At 34.6% G+C, this 27,691-nt stretch overlaps 1 protein-coding gene across 1 annotated transcript in view; it reads left to right on the top strand.

Annotated features, from left to right (window-relative positions):
- GBE1 (glucan (1,4-alpha-), branching enzyme 1) overlaps positions 1–27,691 on the top strand; it is a 278,056-nt gene that overhangs the window by 53,145 nt on the left and 197,220 nt on the right. Inside the window, exon 2 of the mRNA XM_012644745.1 lies at positions 892–1,061. Within this exon, the coding sequence (XP_012500199.1) occupies positions 892–1,061 (170 nt within the window). The remainder of the gene's footprint in view (positions 1–891; positions 1,062–27,691) is intronic.

Here is a 27,691-nt window from a genome sequence, read left to right as displayed (position 1 = left end):
ACCTGCCACTTGGTTTACTTCTTCAGTTTAACCAGTTTCTTCCTAGTTTACATCTCCCCAGATAGAGGGGGTATTAATGAAAACAGGTAATATTTTTTGGTGTACCAGTACAGAATCCAGGGCAACTGGGAGAAGGTCAGGAGTAGGCATGTGCTATTCTTGGTCCTGCCTGGGAATCTTGTGTTTGTTCTCCTGGCTGCTGGCTTTTGTGGTTTGACATGATCTATGTTCTTGCCATGCTTAGTTGCTTTAGGAAAGGACTAGGCAAACTGAAGCCTGCAGGCCAAATCTGTCCTACCACTTGTTTCTGTAAATAAAGTGTTATTGGAATACAGACACACCCACTCATTACCATATTGTCTGTGGCCCGTTTCATGCTTCAGAGACACAGTTGAGAAGCTGTGACAGAGACCATATGGCTGGTAAAACCTAAAGTATTTGCCATGCACCCTTTCACAGGAAAAGTTTGCTAAATCCTGGCATAGGGTATGTTTATTTTTCCTGCTGGATTTTCACTATTTTACTTTCATTTTCTTAGGAGTCAGAGGAGAAAGATGTAGAGATTCTGCTTCATTATACTATCTTGACATAGAAGGTGCTGTAATGCTGCTTTTAAAAAAAATCGTGGAATAGCAGCATAAGCATCATATATCCTCTCTCTTACCAACAATGCTTGAAATTATAAAAAAATGTTAGTTGGATTTTTTGGGTTTATTTGAGATTATAATGCTTTTATGCTGCCAGGTAACCTCTACCAATAAATGTAATTATTCATATTATTTCTCTTTAATGATAATCTTTTTTTCCCTAAGACTAAAGCAGCTACTTAATTACAGGAGATTTTCCAGATGACTAATTTACTAACTTATTTCCTTTTGTACTTTTTCAAAGGTATAAACAGTTTTGCCAGAGTTTGAGCAACATTGGAGAGAATGAAGGTGGTATTGATAAGTTTTCCAGAGGCTATGAATCATTTGGTGTCCACAGATGTGCTGATGGTGGTTTATACTGCAAAGAATGGGCCCCAGGAGCAGAAGGCGTTTTTCTTACTGGAGACTTTAGTAAGTATTTTGAAACATTGAAGTCAGGAATAATATTTGATTTATCTATTTAAAACATAGATTTCTTTTTTTTTTTTTTCCTCAGACGGAGTCTCACTCTGTTGCCCAGGCTAGAGTGCCTTGCCATCAGCCTAGCTCACAGCAACCTCAAACTCCTGGGCTCAAGTGATCCTCCTGCCTCAGGCTCCCAAGTAGCTGGGACTACAGGCATGTGCCACCATGCCCGGCTAATTTTTTCTGTATATTTTTAGTTGTCTGGCTAATTTCTTTCTATTTTTTAGTAGAGATGAGGTCTTGCTCTTGCTCAGGCTGGTCTCGAACTCATGACCTCAAGCGATCCTGCTGCCTCGGCCTCCCAGAGTGCTAGGATTACAGGCATGAGCCACCACGCCCGGCCAAAACATAGATTTCTTATATTTCATGTATTTAACTATGTGAAGATTAACGATTACAAATAAATATTAGACTTTTCAGATAAAGTCTTAGAATTTATTAAGTCCTTACCTTCCAGAGGTCCAGCTGTTTCTGTTACAATGTGATACATGTATTCCTGAAAAACTTTATGTTCTGTAAAATCAGATACCAGAAATAACAGAGTTATGAGAAAAATAGCATTAGAAAGACTACTTCAAGTTTACTCGAGTTTGTTAGCAAGCTCTGACAAAACCAATAGCAATCTGGGTAAAAATATTGACATAGTCGAAGTTCCACTAGCATTTGTACCTGTCTAGAAGGCATCATAGTTCTTGGATTCTTTATAGCCTTATATTCTTTTCTGAGTCTTCAATAAAAGTAGATGTCTAATCCAGAGAGTATAATAAAATCCATCACTCACTTCTTTTTTTTCTCTCTTTACCTTGTTTTATAACATGATGGGAAATACCTTCTCAGCATTGTCATCTGCATTGTTAACTCCACTAGACAGCATCAGTGCTATATAAAACATAGTGGTTCAAGAAGTCAGGCTTCTAGCTTACAGCCTAGTGGGAGGAAGGACTATAATGTAAATAACTGTAATACCATCTGCTAAGTTTTATTCTAGAAGGGTAAATAAATGACTGTAAGGGTGACAAGGAAGAAAGCTCAGTTTTGAAAGTGGAAAAAAACAGGCCTTGGTAAAATGTTCTTGATACAAGGAAAAGAAATATCAAAATTATCATAATCCTTTAATACCATAGAGAAGTATAGTATTTTAAATTTGATTTTACCAGACTCAAAAGTCTACATGCTGTATTATTCCAGTCTTAGGATGCTCTAGAAGGGGCAAAACTGTAGGCACAGAAAACAGATCAGTGTTGTCAGGGGTTGGAGGAGGTAGGTGAAAGTTGATTACAAAGGGACATGAGGGGACATTTTGGGGTGGCGAAAATGTTTTATATGCTGATTACCTGACTGCATGCATTCATTAAAATTTATAGAACTGTGAGCATAAAAAGAGTGAATTTTATTGCATGTAAATTATACTTCAAGGAACTCAACAAAAGTGTCGATTTTATATTTATTGTCTGAGGCACCTCTGTCCGATAGAAATAAAATGCAAGCCAGTTACATAATTCAAAATTTTTAGTAACAATATTGAAAAAGGGAAAGAACAGTTTAATGAATTGTAATAATAAGTAATTTTATTTACCCCATATATTAAAAATCATGATTTTAATATATAATCAATGTAAAATTTATTAATGAGATTTTTCATTCTTCTTTTGTATTACATCTGGTTATATAGCAAGTCTTAATTCCGATGGTAAATTTTCATTGGAAATGTAGTCATCCTTCAGTATCCATGGGGGATTGGTGGCAGGATCTCCTGCAGCTACCAAAATCCCGGGACACTAGTTTCTCTTACACAAAATGGTGTGGTATTTGCATATAGCTTATGCGCATCCTCCTATATACTTTAAATTATCTTTAGATTACTAATAATAGCTAGTACAATGTAAATGTGATGTAAATAATTCTTATACTGTATTGTTTAGGGAATATTGACAAGGGAAAAAAGTCTGTATGTGTTCAGTATAGATACAACCGTCCATTTTTTCTTTAAATATTTTCCATCTGAGTTGGCTGAATCCATGGATGTGAAACCCATGGTTTCTGAGGGCTGACTGCACTTGATCTATATTTAGATTTAATAAAATTTTCAGTTTAAAAGTAGGTACACATACCCAGGTTTTTCCAAACATAATTAAAAGTTTTCCAATAGGTGAGAGTGGAACCCAAATTTTGGGCCAATGATGCATTTAAAAGAAGGTTTCTGTGGGAAAAAAATGCACACATAGGTGTAAGTCAATATGACTCTAGAGAACATGGAATTTTGATGATAATGACCGCTTAGTTGAAAATATTCCCTTAAATAACTAAGCTAACCATGCCTTCTTTAAAAAACACAATTAAGAGATTCTGTATTTTGTTTTGCCCTTATTTACATAAAATCCATTGTTTTTTCCCTAAGAATAGTTGAGCAAGGAAAAAGTTACATGTTGAGTTTTTCCTCAGGATCAAATAGGTTAGAACATTTTATTGTACGTCTTCTAATGTTTAAATTTGTACTAAACTTAAAGGAAAAGAAAATGCATGTTAATTAGCTCAAACACTACAATAGATTTTTTAATTTGAAAATTCAAATGAAGATTAATTGAAATGTTCTAGTTGGTTTTGCTGTTGATATTAAAATGTTTTTAAAAGCATTTAAGTATATTCTTATGACCTCATATTTATCAAGTGATGAATTGAGAGAGCAATAAACTCAAGAAATATAGATCTATAGATTGGTCTCTGCTGGTAGCAGATGAAAAGAAAGAACGATTCTATAGAATTAATCTCTAACCATAATACTGAATATTTTTAAAGAATTCTACTCCTTTGTCATCTAATATAACAGTAAGCTTAACTTCTAACTATATACTTGAAATATCACCTAATGAAATAATTGATTCCTTATCTATTGATAGGGATTTAAAAAGTAACATAATTTTACTTATATTTTTATCATGGAAATGTATAATTTAAAACATTACTTTTGTACTCACCTCTTCTCCCAACCCCTAAAGATATTATAAAACAGACTTTCAAAAACCCGCAACAAAAATCTTATTTCTGCTAATGGGTAAATTGACTATTACTTGTATTTACCTGAAAAAGAAAATTTTCTTAATTTACTTTTTATCTAAGTGATTAGCCATATATTTGTGGTAACTTTTCAGAAGAAATAAAAATTAAAGAATATATAGACTTTAATTCTGTATTATAGAATAATGTACCTGTGATCAAAATACTTTAGCATATTGTTGTCATGTTTTTTTCCTTTTCTAATCAATGCAGAAATTGACTGTACTATGCATGTGTTTTTCTCAGGGTTTACTCATATTAATAATATCACTGGTAAAGTTTTGTTGTTCTAGTGTTTTGTTTTTTTGCCAACTGATCTTAAGACTATTTTAGGTACAGGTGCTTAGAGTAATCAAATGAACTTTAAGAAAGAAATTGCCATGAAATTGTGTGTAAAGTAAAAAAAGATGGGATTGAGAACACAGTTGAGCTCTCTAAACAACGGTTCTTCATTTGGCTTATTGGGGATAAAGGTGTTGATATTTGTCTTAACTGCCTAACTGAGTTGCTGTGGGTACTAACTAGATTGTGAACTTGAGAAATTCTATACTTTGTTCAGTGCTACAGAAATGTTAATTAGGAAGATTGAAAAAAAAATGCTCTCATTTGCAAAGGTCTTTTTTTAATTAAAAAATTTCCTGTTTATAATATTTCAAAAGGCATTTGAGCCTTGCAAAAGTAAAAAGTCTCTGTTTTGCCGAAACTGAGGCAGAGCTAGCTTTTGCCATCCACATTTTAAAATTACTTGGCAAATATCTTCATTTTAAATATGGTACATATATTTTTCTTTATTTGAGAGAAAATGTAACAAACATTTCTTTTTCTTTCAGACATTTTTAAACTAGTAGTTTTTTAAGCATCTAGCAACTCCTACAGCAACCCGGAAGGATAGTATAAATATAATGACATTCGTCAGGATTGAAATCTTACTACCCCAAAAGTATTTCTGGGCAAACTAGAAACTACTTTAGGTTTGAAATAAATTTCTAAAACTTTGAATCATCTGCAATATAACAATGACTTATTCTTTAGAAAATTAGATGCAATTTAAAATATACTTGGAATTTTGGTTCTAAATCATATTTTTGCAGATTGCTAAATAATTGAAGAAAACTAGCTGCTTTCGAGTATCTAGATGATAATAAGAGAGAAAGGCAGTAAACTACATATGTCAATATAAAATAATTGGGTTCCTATTTGCTGTAACAGAAAACATTTCATTTAAAATTACTAAGTCTGGGAGCTAGGCATTTTTCAAATAACATAAATGTCTATCATTGATAGACTGAAAAAGAGAAAAAAAATTCACTCTGATTTTTACGCCTATAGAAAAAGGAGCCACTGGTATTTTTGCAGAGTGGGAAAGACACCAAGGAAAATTTTACCTGTTTTCTGGATCAAGTTTGCCTGTAATTTTTTTTTCTTCAGTTATACAATTGCCAAGAAATTTACAGGTTCAGAAAAGCCTTTATATTGGTTAATCTCACATGTTCTGAAACAGTGCTACTTATAGTGTGTTCTGTGAACCAGTGTGGTTCCGTGAACTGTGAACAGTTTGCAATGATACTGTTAGAAACTGTGAATGAACATTTAGAAACTTTGATAGCAGTTCGACAGTCATTTTATTTCTGTTGAATCTAGTAATGATAATACAAAAACTAGGGCTTGAATTTTTAAGTTTTTTTTTCTTTTGATTTTCAAATCATTTTATTAATTCTATATAAATATTAGTCTATAATAGAGTTGAAGTTTTAATAAGAAATAATTGGTCTGTCATCATAGATAGTTTGAGAAGCACTGATCTGAAAATTAGTGGATCATTATTTATTGGTTTAAAAGTTCTTTATGCTTGAAAGGTGTAGTTCTGTTACCAACTTCCTGTGCCTTCTCTTCTTTCCACCAATCTATGGTGGCTGTATTAGTCAGCTTTCGTTATGGTGTGGCACGTTACAAACAGCTCCAACATTTTAATGGCTTACAACAACAAAGGCTTCTTTCTCACTCATGTTGGCTGCAGTTGTCAGCTGTGGCTCTGCCCCATTTGTCAAATTCTTTCCAGCATCCAGGATAATGGAGCAGCCCCAAAGTGGGACATCCTGATCTCGTGAGCGAGAGAGAGAGAGCAATGGAGAAAACCTGTTTGATGGCTCTAAAAGCTTCAGGTTAGAAGTTGCAAAGGTGATATGTGCTTCCATTTCTTTAACCAAATAAAAATACGGCCAAACCTAATGTCAATGAGGCACGGAAGCACAATCATCTTTTACGGAGGCTTGTGAAAAATTGGGCATCATGATATGTGACTCCCATGCCAAATACATCATTATAATATAAAGTGTAAACTTTCCAGATTTTTTAATATTCTAGGTATAGTCTTTGTGGGAAGAGAGTTGTTTAGGTAGGGTAGTTCTCTAGACTTAGATTGTTGAGGTTTTCTTTAAATTTCTACTGACTTCTGTATTCCGATGGAGTTTCAAGGACTCCATTATTTGTCAGGTAGACATTTTCAGTGCCCTGTGGGTCCTCTGCGAATACATTTTTGTTATGTTGCTTCCCTTTGTTTTATTTATTGGAAATTGTGATGTTTCTAGAAAGCAAGTTTCTGGAGGACTCTTTCTATTGTTTATTTTGGCAAGGAGGTGGCAAAGTACAAGGCAGAAATAGAAGGCTTTAGGGCTGTTAACCAAACCAGTAGTGATACTGAGAAATGGCCTCTTTGATGTAAGTGAACCTAAAATAAGTAATCAGCAGATAAATGTTTTGTAGAACATTGGCTTTCCAACCTGATACTGGTTCTTTAACTATTTTTACCTGTTTTACCTGGTGATTGTTCACTTTCCATTTAATTGATGTACAGTGGAGGTTTGCTCAACCAATCTCTATTTACTAGACATACTGAATTTACTTCTGCCTAACAGGTTTCATTGTAAATGATACTCACTGATTCTCACAGGATACTGTGCACTGGTAGTAGTAACGTAAGGTCTGCTACAGGTATGGAGTTCTGCTCTTACCAGTTACGCTGTGTGCTTATAGAGAGCCAGGTTTCCCCCCAGTCCTGTGAATGCTAAGTTTTCTCATTGTAATTCTGTAACATACATTAATTGATGAACAATGAGTGTGATAGGAAAGAAAATTATTGAGTATTGGGAAAATCTCAGTAGGGCTATATTGTAAAAAATATTTTGAATTAAGTATACACAAATGAACCGAAAATTAAAGATACAAATCTAACCAAATTTTGCATGCAGATTATTTTATATGTACCTTTTAGTTTTCATTTATTTAATCCAAAGGAAATTGGAAATTATAAATGTTGCATTGGAGGTATATGTTCATATAAGAAAGATGATACAAAATCCTTATCAAAGGACTTAAACTCAAAGACATGGCTGTAGTCTTACATTAGAATATGGGTGAATGTGTGTTTGTATTTGTTTTTTAAGTTAAAACAAAATGTCTACTGTTTGTGTGTATATATATTTTTATCATTACCTGTGTTAACCAATATTTTCAATGTATATTCGAACTTCTGGCCCCAGTTGTGCTGGATCAGAGAGCTTTGTTATAATGTCTAATGGAATTATTTTTTAGGGAGGTGTCCTTACCTTCTGGGATTTTAGGAGATTGCTGTTCGAGACCTTAATGCTCGAAGGTAGATTTTGAACTGCGACACAAATAGTAATTTTCTAGCCTCATATTGCTTTTTAATAAATATCCTGTTAAAATTTATGCTGTATGGATAATATGCTATTTGTTAGGTTTTAGTTTTGTTATTTCACTTGTAGTTAATGTCTGTAAAATTATTTTATTTATGGTTGTTCTTCAGCAGGTGTCTTTTGAAATTTTGATAATTGTATCCATTAAGTTGACTTTGTTAAGCTCAACATCTACCTACACAAAGGAGGTTTATTATTCATATTATTCTCTTATCAAGTTAGATGTTTTCTTAGAGAAGTGATGTTCTGTTTTATAACAGTCACATCTAGCCCCAAGTGTGACGGATTACAACATATATCAACATTTTCAGTATCTCGATCACAATGAAACTATTCATTTTAAGTTCAAATTGCATTATTCTAAGAAGCTGTCACTTATGATAGGCAACTTCAGTTTAATTTGTTGATATTTTCTTTCTTATGCCACGGATAGCTTATCTGAATATCATTTTGCATTGTGAAGAGGCTTATAGAAATGTGGCAAATCTGTCAAGGGTGTACAATATTGTTTGTTTTGCTCATCCAAGCAGTTGTTTCAAGCAGGTCAATTGGAATTCACTGATTAGTTTTGAAGCTTTGTCTGGTTTATTGTCAAGCTTTGAATCTGTAGCTCTTTCCTCATCTCAGACGCTTTCCCTCTTTTCTCTATTACTGGCTTGTATTCTTTATAATTTCAATCCCTGACCACTTATTTTCATATTAGAAAAAATGTAGAGGTGCTTTTTAAGCCTGAGTAGATCTTGGAAAAAAAAAGAAGGAAACTTTTGCTTCCTTTTAGCGTGGCAGTTCTTCATGTGAAACTGTGAAAGTATTCATTTGAATTGTGATTGCCAGAGAGCCACCTCTCATTATGGATTCTTGAAAAAATGACTTAGCCACCTTACTTGCTTATAAATTAGTGGCAGAATTACCTCAAATGTGTTATTTAAAGATTAAGAAGCTGAAAATAATACCACATTTTCTAAGCAAGAATGAATGACCTTCAATATTGATGCCATTGTCTCCTAAAAACCCGGGATACATAAGGGAGTTTTGACCCATATCTTGAAGGCCTATTACATACTCTCAGTTCTTGTATTTATTTTTCATTTTAACATTTTAAAAGTTGAGATATATTCCTATAATATAAAATTCATCATTTTAAACTGTATACTTTAGTGGGTTTTTTGTATACTTTCTATGTTTTACAACCATTACCACTGTCTAATTCCAGAATATTTCCATCATCCCAAAAAGAAACCCCATACCTGTTAGTGTTAGTCCCAATTCTCCCCTCCTTCTAACCACTGTCGACCACTAATCTATTTTCTGTCTCTATGGATTTTCCTGTTCTGGACATTTTATATGAATGGAATTATACAACATGTGAGCTTTTGTGTCTGGCTTAATTTAGCGTCATGTTTTCAAGGTTCATCCATTTTGTAGCAGGTAAGAGGACTTCATTTTTTGGCTGAAAAATATTTCACTTTGTAGATATAACTCATTTTGTATATTCATTCCTCAGTAGATAGACTTTGGGATGCTTCTACTTTTTGCCTATTATGAATAATACTACTATAACAATTTGTGTACACGTTTTTGTGTGAAGATATGTTTTTGATCCTCTTGTTTTGCCTTAGTTGTTGATGTTCTTACCAAACTCAGATATTTTGTTGTGCTGGTCATTTCCTTATTTGTCCTAAGGTCCTTTCACTCTCCCTTCTCTGCTTGCTCTGCACATTTCCCAAGCTCCCTTGGCTTCTGCGTCCGTGGAGTTGGATTAGTGGTGGCACTGGTGGGAAACTGGAGGATGGGAGCAGGGGGAAGCCGGGGAATTCTCCCCTATGCCCTCAAACACTCTTGCTGTCTAAAGTGAGGCTGTATCTTTTGAAGCAGCTGTGTCTTAACGTTCTTGTTGCTTTTTTCTCTCTGAGCAGGTGGGCTATATTGCAGACAACCATGAGGGGAGGGAAAGTTTTAATTAGACCAAACATGACAGGGTACAACCAAGTTTCAAATAGTGTCAAGCCTCAAAATGGATGCTGAGGCAACAACTATATTAACAGATTTAAGACATCCTCTAGGTTCCTAAGCATGTCTAAGAAACTTTGAGATCTCAAGGTGATTCCCAGCATGTGGAAATGGAGAATAACAAGCGTAGTACCTAGGTTTCACTTAACATGATTTAAGGTGATACAAATCACCAGAGCCTTTTCTGATTTTATTTTCTATTAAGTGACCCCTGCTTTCTTTAAGTAGCTACATCTGTATACATTGTCATGTACCTTTCCATTCAAAGAGGAAGAAAATGTTTTTGGTGCTCTGGTTCCTCCCTCCCTTCATCTCTGTTCTCTCTCTCCCTCCCTTCTTCCTCTTCTCCTCCTTTCTCTTTCTTTCCCCCCTTCAGCTCTCCTTCCCTTCCTTTCTTTCTTCCTTCCTTTTCCTTAGATATGTCTTTGATCTTCTTAATCCTCAGTAAGCCTAGAAACTAATATTAAGAGTTTCAGGATTACAAAAGGGTCTGTGTTCTTAGGGAAAAGAACATGGTCCTTTATTTCTTAATGGACATAAAACAAGCGATAAACTTTGTAGCAATTTATCAGAGGCTTCTAAAATATCATAAAATAATTTTGATATGATCACCAATATATCTAAACTCTAGACAAATACTATTAAAGTTTTTCTTTTTTTTCCCCTGGAGTTATAGAATATACTCTTAAAATAAGGTACTTACTCTGTTAAAGCTGTAGTAGCTCCCAAATAATGTTGTAATTAGCATCTAATTCAGTACATATATAATTGTATGTAGGTATATGGTGATGTGTGTGTGTGTGTGTGTGTGTGTGTGTGTGTGTGTGTGTTTTAAATTAGGTTCTTTTAAAAAAAAATCTGTTAAGAGTTCTTGATGTTAGAAGAGCACGTGAAAGATCTAGAATTTAAATTTAATAGTTTCTCCTTCACCTCTCCCTGCTTTTCTTTCTTTATGTAGCAATATTTATTGAATGTCTTCTATGTGCCAGATACTGTGCTAAATAAGTCTTGGAAACTCAGCAATGTGAAAGAGAGACGATAACTTTCTCATCTAGCAGGGGAAATGGATGATCTTGTCCTAGCCAGTAGGAATTACCTCAGCTCATGTATTAATAAAGTTAAATTGAAATTTTTATGTTATTTGTGGCCATTGCCATATGACTTTAGGTAAAAAATAAATTATTAAAATACAATATTGTAAAGATATTTTAGAAAGTAATTATATGAAGATGTTTTCTGAAGTACTTTCTAAAGTCAAAAGAATTCAGATTGTATTTTAGTAATAATTATAAACAATATGCTCTTTCTAGATACTATTTTTTGAGCATTTTTTTGCTTCTTTCTTTTGGTGATATTTTGTGTGTTTTTTTAAACCAAAAGTGTTGAACTGAAACTTTTGAGGTATATTTCCAGAGAATCTGTAATTGATTTAAATGATACATGAGACATTTTTTGTCAAACTGAACTGAGCTAGAAAAAAATGTCTTAGAATAGCTGCATTTAGATTTTAATGAAACTAGGCAGAAAGGAGACTAAAGTGAATTTCCTTTATAGTCTTTTAAATGAAAAAGTGCATCATTTGTCCTATATATCTTATTCATCATCAGTCATAGCAAAGCATTCATTCCCATGAGAGAGATAATGGAGTCAGAGAGCAGAGAGGAATGGAAGATTGTCATTCAATGCAGATGAGCTTTAGTAATATTCTTATCATGAAAAATTGGGTTGCAAAACCTTAAGATTTGGAATTAAGTTGCCATAGATATATTTAATTAAAAGTAGATTGCCTTAACCTTTCTTTAAGTTAGAAATAGTTTAAAAATCTTAAATTAAATTTATAGTTAGTTTGTATTTAACTTGTATTCGGGACTTGCTTTAATAGGGATTCTTTATAAAGTTTAGCCCCCAAAAAGTACATTTTAATTGAATTATTACAGTGAACATATAAAGAAAGTTTCTGAAAGAATTTTATAACTTCATATATTGGATCAAAATATGGCTTACTTTCTTCCTTATAGAAAACTTATCAAACCAAACTAAAAACTGGGAACAAAAAAGGGCCTTTCCTCCTCAACTCCTCTAACACCTCATTAATACAATTAGTTATATTTCCTAGTATTTTAATGTTATCACCTGATGGGTTGAGTTCCTATTCATAATACTGTCCAATGGATATTACTCTTCTTAAAGTACATGAAGAATTAAGGTAGTTAAAGTACATGAAGAATTAAGGTAGGAAAGCAAACATAAATGAGACTATATATTGTGCACATGTGTTGGCCTGATTGCAAACTTTCCTGTTACAGAATCAGGTGTAGGTTAATTAGGGAAAATTAGAGTGCTCCAAACTTATTCTGTGATCCTACCTAATTGTGCATTCTTAGCCTGAGGCATTAAAAAAAAAAAGTATGACAGACACAGAAGGCAGTGTAGCCCACTACCATTCCTCACTGAACCCACTCCCAGCCCTGGGTCTGTATCCCCTAGTTTGAGGACATGGGGCTCCCTTGTTCAGAGCAGATACTGGGGTTTGGGTTATGTGGGCCATGCCAGTTTTCATACCTGAGAAAAGCCAGGGGAGTGAGATGGGTGATAAGATTGACACCAATTACTGCTCTGGTCTGTGATCAGGCCCTTGGCTTCTGCCAATCAATTCCTCACTGATCCTTTTCTGTAAGGATTACTAAGTGAGAAGTAGGGTTTTATCTTTTACTGGCTTACTTTCTCCTAAGACCTACTCATGAGTATTAATATTACTTTGGGTGTTTTATCCAACTTCAGAATGAAAACTTTGTTATTATTTTTTTTAATGGCTAGGACATGCTGACCAGCACAAAAGTATCTCAGGTTAATAGTACATATTAAATCAAAATAAACTCCGTCAAAAGCTAAGTCTATTCACTATAATTTTCATTTCATTTTTAAAGGAAAATCTTCTATAGAAAGTAGTCCCTATTTGTTCTTTTTTTTTCCTCCTCTCCACAGGGTGAGGAATCACAAACTGAAATCTTCTGTAAATACACCATCATTACCCAGAAGGAAATTGCAACATTATAGAGTTGTTAATCTTTTCTCAATGAAGATTGAGATTCATTCACTCTCAGAGGCTTAGTAAGACAGCATGGTCATGTTAGGCATACAGAAATTTGGAATTCATTGTTGTTTCAAGCAGATGGATTATCCTCATCTGAACTTTATTTTGTTTTAAACCTTCATCATCAGCTTGTAGGAAAAGCTTTCTATGTACAGTGCTGCTTCGGTCCCCAGCCCCCGGGCTGTGGCCCAGTACGCCTGAGCTTGGCACCGTGTTCCCCACCCTGCCGCAACATCCCATGTCCCCAACCTGGTCCGTGGAAAAATTGTCTTTCATGAAACTGGTCCCTGGTGCCAAAACATTGGGGACTGCTGCATAGGAAGTAAGATCAAATGAAATTTTATATGCCAGAGCTTTTAGCATAGTTCCTAATATGTGATGTAAATAATTTTTCAGTAATTCATTTTTTCTTTTGTCTAGCAAAAGCAAAATTTAAATGGATAATATGAAAGTTATCATTTGTCTTGTTAAAGCATTCCCTTTCTGGGTCACCTTTGGAAGGTGTTGACCTTCCTGCTAGGCTCATTGGTGGCAGTGGTCTCAAATTAAAAGCCTACCAAAGTGTTTCCATGCAGTAAGTGGACTGTACCTGGTAAAGCCCACTCCTAAATTTCTCCAGGACAATATATTTCTTTGTTATGGAATTTGGGTTCATCCTTTTACCAAACGTTTTCATACTTTTTTTTTTTTTACTAGTTAGTGGAACAATGTTAGTAGACAGGTGACTCTGTAACTATGAAAAGTACACATTTCATGGTGTAGGATGAGGAAGTGGTGAAGTCATATGAGATCTTATTACATTTTGGTTGCTATTCTGTATCTAGCTTTTACTGTTTATTTGATTGATAGTGCTACAACTAAGATATAGTTTATTCATTTCATTGAGAACCTTAATAAGGGGAATTTAGAGGGAAAATATGCACATACAGGGGTAGAACCGAGGGTGTGTGTATATGACCTTGGTCTGTGTTGAGTGTCCTAGCTGGTCTCAGAAAAGTTAAGTCCACATAGTCCCAGGTAGGACAGCAGTCCCCATAGTTGTGATCTCACTGTGCTCAGTGGAGACCAGGGCTAGGCACAGAGAAAGCAAATAGTCCTCTGTCTGTAGAGTATTAGATTTATAATGTTTGTGTGATGGACATATGACCATTGGTCAAGAGCGGCTGAAAGAAGCTTAGTCTGTTTAAAAAGCGGTAGAGTGGCCTAGCCCTCTGGTGCCATGGGACTGTGTGTGAGATGATAAGGCAGAGCCTTGCAAGCTGGGATAGATAATTAAAACTGAGAAAAATATTTTAATGATTTCATTTCCAATTTAAGAGTTTTTGAATCTAATCAGTAGAGTAATTAAGAAAAACATGACTATTCATTTTCTTTCACTTTAAATAAATGGCTATTAAATTAGAAGCCAGGAAACATGATAATTGTAGGTGGTTTAAATGTTCTTTATTTTAATGGAGTTGCCTTAATGGCAGTTAGATTTATTCTAGATCATGTTAAGCCTCCATATAACTTGCCAGTATTTTCCTGAAATTGGGTCTCTGGTTTCTGAAATGGGAGTGGGGAAAGATGTGAAAATTGATGGCCTCCAGCTTTTTAAAATCCAAATTGAAACTTGTACTACAAAGAGAGAAGTTTAACCTCAGAGTTCATGCCTATATCAGCATGACATAGAGTAGCAATTGAAGTTTTCTTATACCCTACAGATCTAATAAACACATTGGATCATTTAAAAGTGATTCAATTTCCTTGGATTTTGGATTTCAGAAAAAAAGGAACATAGCCTAATGAATTATGTCTTATATATGTTATAAATGTAGAAATCACATATAAAGGTCTATTTTAGATGCTACTAGTGGTTAGATATGGATAATTAGGCATTTTGTGAATCTTTATTTTAATAGCCTATTGAGCATTTTAGAAGATCCTTTTTTGAGTGGTGATATTTACTATATTGAGTATATATAGGTTATATATGATATTAATTGCATATATAATTTATATATGGTATTATGTATATTATATAATGTTTTCGGAGTTTAGAACATAGAGAAAATTAAGATCTATCTTAAGATACAAGTAAATATATTCATTCCATTCATATTTTTTAAAATTACTGTAATTTTGCTTTTAATGCTGTGTCTATGTAAGTTAGTTAGTGATTCATAGTAATTGGAAAGATTAAAAAAATTTTGGATTAACACACATTGTATGCCCGTATCAAAACATCACATATATCCTGTAAAGATACACAACTATTATGTACTCATAATAATTAAAAATAAAAAAAAATTTAAAATGTAGAAAAAAGGAACTGCCTAGATTTTTTGTGCTTTTTAATCATTTATGTCATTTGCTAAATACAGAGATAATTTTTTTAATCTTAGTGTATAATGGAGTCTTATTAAAAGAATGCTATTTATGTTCACTTGCAAAACTTAAAAGAAATAAGTTTTTTTGGTTAACTCTGTTCTTTATTAAATTTTCAGTTGCCAAGTTTATGTAATATTATTTTGATTTGGCATATAAAATTGAAAATTTATTCTTTCAGTAAATACTTGTTGAGTGCTTATTATGTGGAAGGTTCTGTACTATGCTTTGGGGCACAAAGATGAATAAAACTTGATTCCTACTTTCAGAAAGCTCATAGTCAAAGAAGGGGAAAACAAATAAATACAGACAGATGTATTAAGTGCTATAATAGATGTAGATTTAGGTTACTTGTGGGGAGTCCAGAGGGATAGTTATCACTCTTACTTGGTGCACAAATCAGCTATAGCCACTGCAATGCTGTGTAACACATTATTCATACACTCAGTGTGTAACATTAGTGAGCATTATTTACCACTCATGCATCTATGAATCTGCCAGAGTGGCTCTGCTTTTTAGAGGTCTTGATATGCTTGGGGAAGGTGATGGGGTAACAATTAAGATTTTCTGGTGGAGGATGAGGCTGCTGGTGAGCAATGGGGGGCAATGTTGGAAAACATTATCAAATTCTATTGTGTAAAAGGTATAAAGATCACTACAACAGCATTTTCCTGTTCTACAGTCCATGATGCGAATTACTCCAAACTGAATGAGACCTGTAGGTCCACAATTTTTTTGTGACAAGAGACCCCTTGCTCTCTTTTTTGAATGTTTCATCTCTTTTGAACTTTGAGTTTCCATGATGCTCCCTCTGTAAATCAATAATGTTGGGGACGTCACATTGTCTAATTTCTCCACTTTTGCACAGCTTCTGGGTACCATGAGGAAAATCACGCAGCCATGTGAACTGCTGTTTCTACAGAATCAAGGCCATCGACACTCCACAGAAATCATTTGCACCCCCGAGTCGGCTCTTTCTTCCATTCTCCACAATAGCTATCTTAGTTTCAACACTTCCTTCGGAATCCCTTATTTTGTTACCTCCTCATTCTCCATTCACACAGTACTTGCCCTGACTTTTTAGAGAAAATAGAAGCCATTAGAAAAGACAATTTTCAGCTTCTAAATCATTTTCCTAAAAGATCTCTAAATCTGTATTTATCCTTCCCATGTGCTTTCAAATGTTAGTAGACGAAATTGATGTCACGAATCCACACTTTGAATCTCATTCTCTTGCTTCCTTAACATTGTAAATCCATCTGTTTACCTCCTCTTTCTCCTGCCAGCCTTTCCTCTGCCACTTCCTTTCTCTCTTCATGTAAACTTGCTCACAAGTCTCCTTCCTTAAATATATTGGAAAACAAAAGAAAATCCCTCTCTCACTTCTCTGTCAGTTTTCCAGAATGAAATGGTAGGCCATTGGTTACCAAACTGTGTGTGCATAGCAAAATATTAGGGAGCTTTCTAAAAGTACAGATCCACTCCTAGATCTGATTCAAGAATCTGGGGTGGAGTCTATTGTTTTGTAACTTTCAAAAGTAGCCGGGTTGGGGAACTACTGTAGTAAATAAATATTAATATGTATAGATGTGGGTGATGCTTGACCAGGTAGTATGTGATAAAATGTTACAAAATTGTAAGTTAAAAAATATGTATGTGTATATTTTTAATATATATATTATAAAAACATATATATATACCTATATATATCTATAGTAAAAATATGAGACAATTTTATACTAAGGCATTAATAATACAGAGGGGGATGGGGTTTGAGTGTTTTAGCATCTTTTAAAAAATTATCTATGTTTTTAATTCTACACAGAATGCATACATTTTTTTGCAATAAGAAACAAAAATAGTGGTAGAAGGTAGTACCCTCATGCACTTGCATTTCGCATTAAACCTTCCCTTCCCTCAATGTAAGTATCTTTCCTTACTTGATCATTTTGCAGTTAACAGATGCTATTGACTACTTCTAGTTTCTTAAAATTCTTTTTTCTGTTACTTCTGTATTATCTATCCTGTTTAAGGAACCACCCAAGTGAGAAATTACTTCTCTCTGCTACCCCTAATAATCAAACATTCTTCTTATCAAATTTAACTCTGAAATAACTTTCAAATGTGCTCTTTTTTGTATCCCAATCTGCACTGTTGTGATTTCAGAGAGCCGACTGAGAAGGGTATCACTGAAACCCAAGGAGGGACCAGGAGTTCCAGTGCCACTGAAAACTCATGTAACTTGAAGTCTGAAGGGAATAGTTGGGACTGGCAATTTGGAGGTCACCGATGACCTTTGCCAGAGTATTTCAGAAACATTTTAGGGGCTAAAGGTATATGAGGAAGTGGAGATAGGAGTTAAGAAATTGGGCTACCAATGACAGGATAACCGGAGGGTGACTTGGATCAAAAGAGAGGTTTTCGTCATTGTTACTGATGTTATTTCAGCAAATATATCAATTTATCATTTTTTAATGTTGAGAGTAAAGAATCTGGAAAGAGAGAATACTTGAAAACATTGGAACATTAGAAACCAATTGAAAAAAGGTGAAAGAATGTCATCAAGGAATTAGCTTTGAATGAGAGAAAAAACTCCTTTTCCTCAGTCTAAAGGGAAGGAGGTAAAGATGGCCACACCACTCAGTTTGTAGGTTTGAAAGCAGAAAGCTGAGTGGGTTCTTGTCCAATGGCTCCATTTTCCTGTGAAATGGAAAACTTCCTTCTGTTGCAAGGAAGGGAGTGTATAAGTTTACCTCTCTGTGGAGATTCGACAAAGACGATCATTTTTATAATCTCTGTCTCTGTCTTTCTCTTTCTGTTTCTGTCTGTCTCTCTCTGTCTTGCTGTCATTCTCTTTTACTTTCGTTGTTATCCTCCATAAGGCCATAACACCAAGGTTAGTGCTAAACATGTTGTAAACATTAACAGGCACTTACATTTAAGGTTGAATATCCAGGGAGCAGCCTGAATCACATGCTCTGTCACTTGCTTGACTGGGAATGGTGACTTGTCCTGTAATGTGGTTGAGGGAGCCCTGTGTTTTGACAGACTTATGTAGCTCTTTCTCTGGTGTAGCTGCCATAGACCTGCCTAATGTTTTCAAGGCTTGGGAGCATGTAATGTTGAGTTTTTCTATGAGAAAAAAAAAAAAAAAAAAAGAATCCACATGCAAAATTTGTTTCCTAAAGCCTCAGATCCCAAAAGAATAGCTATAATTGATAGTGCAAACATAAAATGTAGTTAAAAACCTGTGCACTGAATGTATGTCCCCAAAATTCCTATTTTGAAACCCTATTCCCCAATGTGATGATATTCGGAGGCAGGGCTTTTGACAGGTAATTAGATCATGAGGGGAGATCTCTCATGAACGGAATTAGTGCCCTGATACGAAGAGACAGAAGAGAGATGATTTCTGTCCCTGCCATGTGAAAATACAATATGAAGACAGCCCTCTGCAAGCTGGGCAGAGAGCCCTCATCAAGAACCCAACCATTCAGTTACTATGATCTGGGACTTCCAGCTTCCAGAACTGGAGAAATAAATGTTTGTTGCTTAAGTGATTCAGTCTGTGGTTATTTGTTACAGCAGCCTGAGTTGACGAAGACAGATATTATCCACATCTCTAATATAGATAGATGCTGAGCTGATTTAGACTTTTTTATGTATGCCAAAGAGGGTAAGAGTACACACAGAAGCAGCAATCAGACTAACATGAATCAAATTTTCGCTCTGGGATTCTGATTTGGTTACTCTCCTTCTTTGAGCCTGTTTCTTCATTCATCAAATGAAAATTGTAATACTTTATAGGACTTTTGAGATAATTGAACTAGATATTGAATGTCAGGCACTAAGGACAATCCACTGTTACCAAGTCATCCCATTTTTTGTTATTGTAATGATTTTATTGCTTCTTCTGTCACAATAAGACTCTTCATTCCCGTATCATTAGTTTTGAGACAGTCTCTACTCAAATTATTTTCTTTTAAAGAGAATGTATTGTTTGATATGAAGTTGCTCACAACTCTCCTTCCTTAAATGTATTAGAGATACATTGGAAAATGAAAGACAATTCCTCCTTCAATTCTCTGTCAGATTTCTGGAATGATATTTCAGACCATTCACTGGTTACCAAACTCATGTGTGCATAGCTAAATATTAGGAAACTTTATAAAAGTTTTAGATTTGTGTTCCCCAAAGGACTCTTGCAGAGTCCAAGATAAGTTCTAACATCATCATCATCATTAGCTTGGTATGCATGCGTTGGTAATCACTTATAAAGCTACTGCTAACCTAGGCTCCAGAAGGAGAAGAGACCAATCTTTGTTTGTTTAAAAGCCTGTTTCTCTTTCTGTTTGTTTATCTTCTAATGTGGTCATGTTGTTCTACCTTTCCAAAGCTTTGAAACTTTTAATCATTTTCTTTTCAAAGAGTCTTCAGCTATCCAACTTGAGTCTTTATTCTACGTATTGAACAAGCTATCTTTTCACATTAAATTTTTATATGTCTCACTAGGTGTCTTTTCCTTTACAATATCTCCATCAGAACCTCACTTTAGTGTAAAAGCTTGATAGAAGTGATTGGGTAAAGGCTACTTGACTTTTCAAAACTTTTTATTTTTTAGCAGCTTTATTGAGACATAAATCGCATAGCATACATTTCACCCACTGAAAGGGTACAATTGGATGGTTTTAATATAATAAAGGAGTAATTGTGCAACCATCACCACAATCCATTTTAGAACATTTTTATCACCCTGAAGGAAACCCCATACCCTTTAGCTACCATCCCACAATTTCCCCAGCCATAAGCAACCACTGATCTACTTTCTGTCTCTATGAATTTACTAATCCTCAGTAGTTCCTATAATAGTGTCATATGTGCCCTTTTGTGATTGGCTTCTTTCACTTAACATAGTGTTTGCAAGGTTCCATGTTGTAGCATGCATTAGTACTTCATTCCTTTTTATGGCCAAATAATACTCCATTGTAAGAATCTACATTTTATTTATCCATTTATTACTTCTTGGATGTTTAGTTTATTTTCACCTTTTGGCTATTGTGAGTAATGCTGCTACAAACATTTATATGAAAGTTTTTGTGTGGACATATGTTTTATTTCAATTGGGTATATAAGTAGGAGTGGAGTTTCTGAGTCTAATAATAACTCTCTTTAGTTTCTGAGGAACTTCCAGACTTTTCCAAAGTGGCTACACTGTATAATAATGCCTTCCCACTAGCAGTGTATGAAGTTTCCAGTTTCTTCACATCTTTACTAGCACTTGTTATGTATACTATAGCCATCCTTATGTGCATAAAGTAGTATCCCATTATGGCTTTGATTTGCATTTTCCTAATGACTAATGACATTGAACATCCTTTTGTGTACTTTTATGCATTTCTAAGTCTTCTTTGTAGAAATGTCTATTCAGATCCTTTGCTCATTTTAAAACTTGTGCTGTTTTTTTATAATTCAATTGTAAATGTTCTTTATATATTCTAGATTCAAGTCCCTTATTCCTGCAGTTCCCAACCCCCAGGCCACACACAGTTAGGGTCTGTGGCCTGTTAGGAAGTGGGCCACACAGCAGGAGGTGAGTGGCGGCCAGCTAGCAAAACTTCATCTGTATTTACAGCCACTCCCCATTGCTCATATCACTGCCTGAGCTCTGCTCCCCCAACACTCTGCCCCCTGCCAGGTCTGTGGAAAATTGTCTTCCATGAAACCAGTCCGATATATAATTTGCAAATATTTTCTTCCATTCTGTAGGTTGTCTTCACTTCTTTGATAGTGTTCTTTGACATACAAAAATTTTAATTTTGAAAACATTTATCAGTTTTTTCTCTTGTTACTTGTACTTTTGGTATCATATTAAAGGACTGAGGATACAAAGATTTGGCCTTTGTTTTCTAGTTTTAGTTCTAACATTTAGCTTTCTGAGCCATGTTGAGTTACTTTTCTATGTTTCGAGGCAGGAATCCAAATTTATTCTTTTGTATGTGGAGATCCAGTTCCAGAACCATTGGTTGAAAAGACTAGTCTTTTCTCCATTGTATGGTCTTAGTCATCCTTGTTAAAAATGAATTGACCATAGACACACATTGGTTTATATCTGTTAAATTTATCAGATATAATGTTAACTGTTATGTATTGTATAATGTTAGAAAACATTATTATTATTATTATTTTGGAGATAGAGTCTCACTCTGTTGCCCGGGCTAGAGTGCGGTGGCATCAGCCTAGCTCACAGCAACCTCAAACTCCTGGGATCAAGCCATCCTTCTGCCTCAGCCTCCCGAGTAGCTGGGACTACAGGCATGCGCCACTATGCCTGGCTAATTTTTTCTATATATTTTTAGTTGTCCAGCTAATTTCTTTCTATTTTTAGTAGAGACGGGGTCTCGCTCTTGCTCAGGCTGGTCTCGAACTCCTGAGATGAAACGATCCTCCTGCCTCGGCCTCCCAGAGTGCTAGGATTACAGGAGTGAGCCACTGCGCCTGCCAGAAAACATTATTTTCACTTCATTGTAATATTTTTATAGGTAGCTATAGCGTTTCGAGGGGGACCTATGCAATTGCTTTTTTGATTACTGTAAGCTCCTGCCTTCCTCCCACACCATGGATTGATTCCGGCAGAACATGTTAAGATGGAAAATTGTGTTTTAGAGTATAGAGTAGAGTTTCTAAACTTAAATCTGTGCTGAAGGCAAGGAAGTCATAAATGGGTTAAGTTGCAGTCCATAATGATATGACATAAAACAGTGAACTGAAGTGTGTGCCTTGTCTAAGGAGAGCCCCCTACTGGACTCCACATGTTTGCTGACACAGAGATACATTTCGATGACTGGCCAGTGAAAACATTCTTGAGAGCCATTCTTGGCCCACAGGTTGACTGCTGCTTCCTCTGATTACTGACTACATTACGTTCGCATCGCTCTCCCATTCCTTCGCCTTTCTACTTTGTCCTTTTCTGTGTTCTTTCTAAGCAAATAATGTATCTCTTTCCAGCTTTAACCATTGATTTTTCTCTGCTTTACTGTTACTGAAACATTACAAAATAAAAGGATGGTCAAATTCAGACCAAAAACCAACTCAAGTGTCTTAGTCTGGGCCACTATAACAAAGTACCATAGACTGGGTGGCTGATATAAACAATGGAAATTTATTTATTGTAGTTCTGGAGGACAGAAGCCAGCATCTGGTGAGGGCCCTATTCTGGGTTGCAGACTATTGACATCTCACAGTCGTATCCTTACGTGGCGGAGGGAGAACAAGAGAATTTTCTGGGGTCCCTTTAATAAGGGCACTAATCCCTTTCATGAGGGCTCCACCCTCGTGGCCTAATATCATCACATTGGAAGTTATGATTTCAATATATGAATTTTAGGGGGACACAAACATTCAGACCATAACACCAGGTAAAAAGGCACAAAAATCAGTAATATAAATCACAGCAAAGTTAAATGTCATTATCCTTAGGTCCTAAATACTATTTGTTTTTGGTCAAGTATAGATGGCAAGAATTGTTCAAAATTGGATAAATTTTCAAACCCAATTGTCATGATTTAACATACTCAGCTTGCAGTGGATCAGATAAACTAAAAATAAATGGAGAATTTGAATAAAATGAAATTACGTATTTTGAAGGATCCATGGAACATCTACAAAGATAGATCATGCACTAGAGCACTTTTTAGAACTGAGTTCCAGGAGGCGCAGCCAGGTAGGGGCATTGCAAGCCAAGTGTCTCTGCTTTTACATGTTTTGTGTAGTTTTTATGTTGGAGTGTTCTATAAAATCTGTTTTGAGATAATTGAATGATTTCCACTGCTAAAAGTAAATAGATTGTTAACTAAATAAATGAGTTGATTGCTCCTGTATTAAGCCACAAAGTAAGCTACCTTATTAACTTCATTTCCATAGAACTAGAAATTAATAAGAAAAATTTTAAATAAAATATAATATCCACTACCCAGTTTGTCCCAAATAACAATAGTATTAAAGAGAATGATCAGAGTTACAATTATAGTATGTTTGAAAACAACTGAAAACACTGTGCAACATAAACTGTAGGTTGCAGTTAGAACAATAATGAGAGGCAAGTTCTCTCCTGCTGGTTCTGCATCTGATCTACAGAACACAGAAAATTATTTGAATGCCTATTTTCCAAATTCTCCCAAGGACTATACATAACAAGTACTATTCTAGATGCATTGAAGAGAAGTTAATTTATAACATACAATGGATCCTTAGAGCATTAGGGCTTAATTCGCTTAGTGAACCCTGGTTGAGCAAGGCAGGCATGCCTTGTTATTAAAATGATAATCCCTAGTGTTGATGAGGATATGGGTAGTTGAACATTCTCATATGCTGCTAGTGGGAGTATGAATTGAAACTGACTTTCCTGTAAGTAGTTTGTTAATCTGTATTTAGAACCATAAATACATTAAACTGTATGCCCGTTGCCTGATAATATCTCTCTTTATAGTTGGTAGCAAAAAAAGAGATTTGGACAAATATTTGTACACAGAGAAATTGTAACATTTGTTTTTAAATTTTTATTACAGATATTTTCCAATCTATGGAAAAATAGAGATGAGATTCTATATTCTTATCACCCAGCTTTGCCAATTATCAATATTTTGCCAATCTTGTTTCAACTATTCCCTTGTCCCATGTACATTTAATGTTTTTCATATTTTAAAGCAAATTTTAGATAGTGTACCATTTCATCATTAATACTTTATGCATCTCTTAATAGACTTTTTTTGGTAATGTAATAGCTATTATTATCATACTTTAAAAAATTACCAATATTTTATATTCAGTCTAGATTCAGACTTGCCAGATATAACAGTATTGATATGCAGTTAGGTTCATTTATTTCAGTTTGTAGACATTTTAAGGGATTTTCTTTTCTTATTTTTTTCCTTTTTAATATAATTAAATTTTCTAATTTTGTGAATTGTTTACCTGGTTCTATAGTCAAAATATAATGAGATACAGTCCTAGATGACTACTAATCTGTGTTGTCTCTCCCCAAATGCATAACCACTTCTATTCATTCTTTGTTATATTTTCATGCTTTTTGAAATTGTAAACAGCAAGGTATATTCATTTGTCATCTCCTTTCTTACATAAAGTACCATAATGTAGATATTACCTCTGTAAGAAACATGGTTAATTTCATTCAAAATCATAAGCAACTATATATATATCATCCCCTTTCTTTCATAAAAGGTATCATAATGTAAATATTATTCCTGTAGTAAAGAAACAGTTATTTTTATTTAAAATCACACTTTTTTGATCATGGAGCCCTTTTCTTCCATCTGTGTCTTAAAATAACAGTTTAGTAAGTGAAGCCCTAAATTACAGTCATGCACCACATGATGTTTCAGTCAGTGATGGACCACTATGCAATGGTGGTCCTATATGATTTATAAAACTATATTTTGACCATACCTTTAGATGTATTTAGATATATAAATACTTACCATTGTGATACAGTTGCCTTTAGTATTCAGTACAGTAACTTGTTATATAGGTTTATAGCCTGGGAGCAATAAGCTCTACCAGATAGCCTAGGTGTGTGGTCGGCTATACTGTGCAGGTTTGTGTGAGTGCACTATATGATGTTTGTACAACAAAATTGCCTCACAACACAGTTCTCAGAATGTATCCCCATTGTTAAGTGACAGGCACATGACTGTATCAGACTTATTTCCTAATTTACAGAAAGATACATTTCACAGGACTGAATACTATGGTTCTTTAAAATAATGAGGAATTAGTATCCCATTGGTTCTAAATTTAGTGCCACTCTGATATACTCTGGAGATTGTTTTTTGAAAAGCATATCTGACCTAAACTGATGTAGGTTAAAAAAATAGTTATTCCTAAGAAGTAATCCTGGGGTTAGGGGTCTTAATAGGTCATTCCCAGGATGCCAGGTGCCAACAGAAGTTGAGAAAGGATGACTCCTTGGTACCTAAATGAGGGGGAAAATTATTTGGCGGAGAAAAGAGAAGATAAAAAAATCATAGGGTATATGTCAGAAAGTATTACTGTTTTTCACACCCTAAATGCTGTATGGTCCTCTCATTATCTGTGGTAAGGGCAACACCTTAGGAAATTTCAGTTATGGGCTTTGTGACTGGATTCTTCCTTGACATGAGCAAAGTCCCCACATTTCTGTCTTTACAGGCAGACTTTGAATTGTCATTCCTCATAAATTCTGCATGATATGAAGCTTGACATGATTAAATAACATCATATGGTGAGGAAGGGTGTTTACTTGCTTCAGAGAGGTGATATTCCAATTTTTTAACAACTGGTACAGCATGAAGACATCCTTTCAGATGGGGTGAGATTTCTGCCATGTCAGCCAGTGCTGGCTTTGTGTTAGCCCTGCCTGCTGTATTTGCCAGGCATCTTATCTCACTGCATCCTCAGGCCTGGGTGTGGCAGGAGTTCACCCATGATCTTCAGCACATTGGCTTCTTCGTGGGAGGTGGAAGGCCCTATATATTAATAGTATGTTTGAGCCATTGCAACCATGTATAAGGAAAATTTTTATTAAACTCCAAAACTCCACAGAAATAAGGTGGCTAAGTGCTGATGAAGAGAAGTACTCTACTGTGAATGAAAGAGTTTGGGATATTTGAAGGAGGCTGACATTTAAGAATTTTATGTGGGGATTATTACATTAGAAGAAGAAAGGTTGTTGGGTATGAGATAAACATAGAGTTTATGTGCCCGATGCATTGACCTTAGTTATGTTTGCTTGCCTGTGCTGAATGTGTGTTTGCAGTTCATATTAAACTGCGCCTCACACTTCATTTCTTCTCCATGTCTCGATTTAAATTTTGTCTGCTGGTTTTCAGTATATGGACAAATAGAATATTTTGTATTATCAAATATGATGATGAATTTCTCCTGTTAATAATAAAATACATATTAAAATGTTTGCTTTAGAAACATGTCAGGTTATCCTTATTGATAAACATCAAATATCTTAGAAAATATTACAGTAAAATAATTTTTTCAAGGAGGAAACATGTTCTTAAAATTTTACCAAAACTAGAATAATAAGTCCACATTTTTGGGGGGATACCTAACCTTGAACATAGCACTGTATGTTAGGAAATGAGGCATGTAGAAAGGAATATGAGTTAATAGGTTAACATTTAAAATCTTTAATATCACCTTTTTAGGTAAAAACCTTCATATTTTTATTCATTTTGTGATTAGTGGCCTATACTTTTTCACTGAGCAATCACTTGGTGAGAATATTATAGAAAACATTATCTGTAGAAACTGGTAACAGTATATTTAGTAATGGTCTTAACATATGTTTTCTTTTCATGTTCGGCAAATTGTCAATTTTTTTTCCCTCACATTAATACATTCAAATTCCTTAAGCTCTCAGATTAGTTCTACAATCTGTGTCTCACTGGTCATCCTTTTGGGCTTTACAATTCTAGTCAATCCTAAATCTTAAATCCTAAACTTCATGTGAGTAATATTTGCCTTGAAGGATTATTTATGATATTTTCTATTTCAGAATTTCTATGATCTGTTGATTTGGGATATTATTTGATAGTTTTTAAGTTTAATTTCATCTAGAAAATCACTCACAAAACTGTAAGTAGAGAACACCTGAACACACCAATTTAACTAGGGAAATTATTTCTAAATTGTGGTCCTAGGCTAGTGGCATCCACATCACCTAGGAACTTTATAGAAATGCAAATTATTAGGCTCCACCTCAAATCTGAATCAAAAATTCCATAGGAGTGGGGCTCAGCAATCTGTGTTTTAACAAGCCCAAGTGCTCCTAATGTGAGCTATAGATGGGAAGCACTAAACTAGGGAGTTCTCTGGTTCTATGTATAGTTCTGTGCTTAGTAGAGAAGCAAACAGTTATCACGTTTGGTTCTACGCTCAGGCCTACATAGTGATATAAACAATTTGCATTAAGCATTTAATTAAATTAAATCTATCTCATGTACTCAGTATAAGTCATACAAGATTAAAATGGAAAAATGAGCAATCTGGATCTAAAGTTTGCTCTGTAGGTTGGATCTGATATGGCTTAGAACCATTTATCATTATTATTAAAATTATTACTTTATTTTCAGTTATGCTGAGAAATAAAGTCACATGACTTATTTCACGAGACATACATTTCCCTAAAATGTGTCTATCAACTTATATTTTTAATTGTCTGCTTCCACAATTGTTTCCTGCAATCATACATAGGTATACCTTAATGATAGTTCCTTCTGTTTAAACTAAGAATTTAACGTTAGTTTTTTTTAATTTAAATTTTTAAA

Source organism: Propithecus coquereli, unplaced genomic scaffold (genome assembly GCF_000956105.1).
Source record: "Propithecus coquereli isolate 6110/MARCELLA unplaced genomic scaffold, Pcoq_1.0 Scaffold219, whole genome shotgun sequence".
Lineage (NCBI taxonomy): Eukaryota > Metazoa > Chordata > Mammalia > Primates > Indriidae > Propithecus > Propithecus coquereli.
The sequence above is the reverse complement of the archived record's forward strand: the minus strand, read 5'-3'. Positions and strand labels throughout refer to the sequence as shown.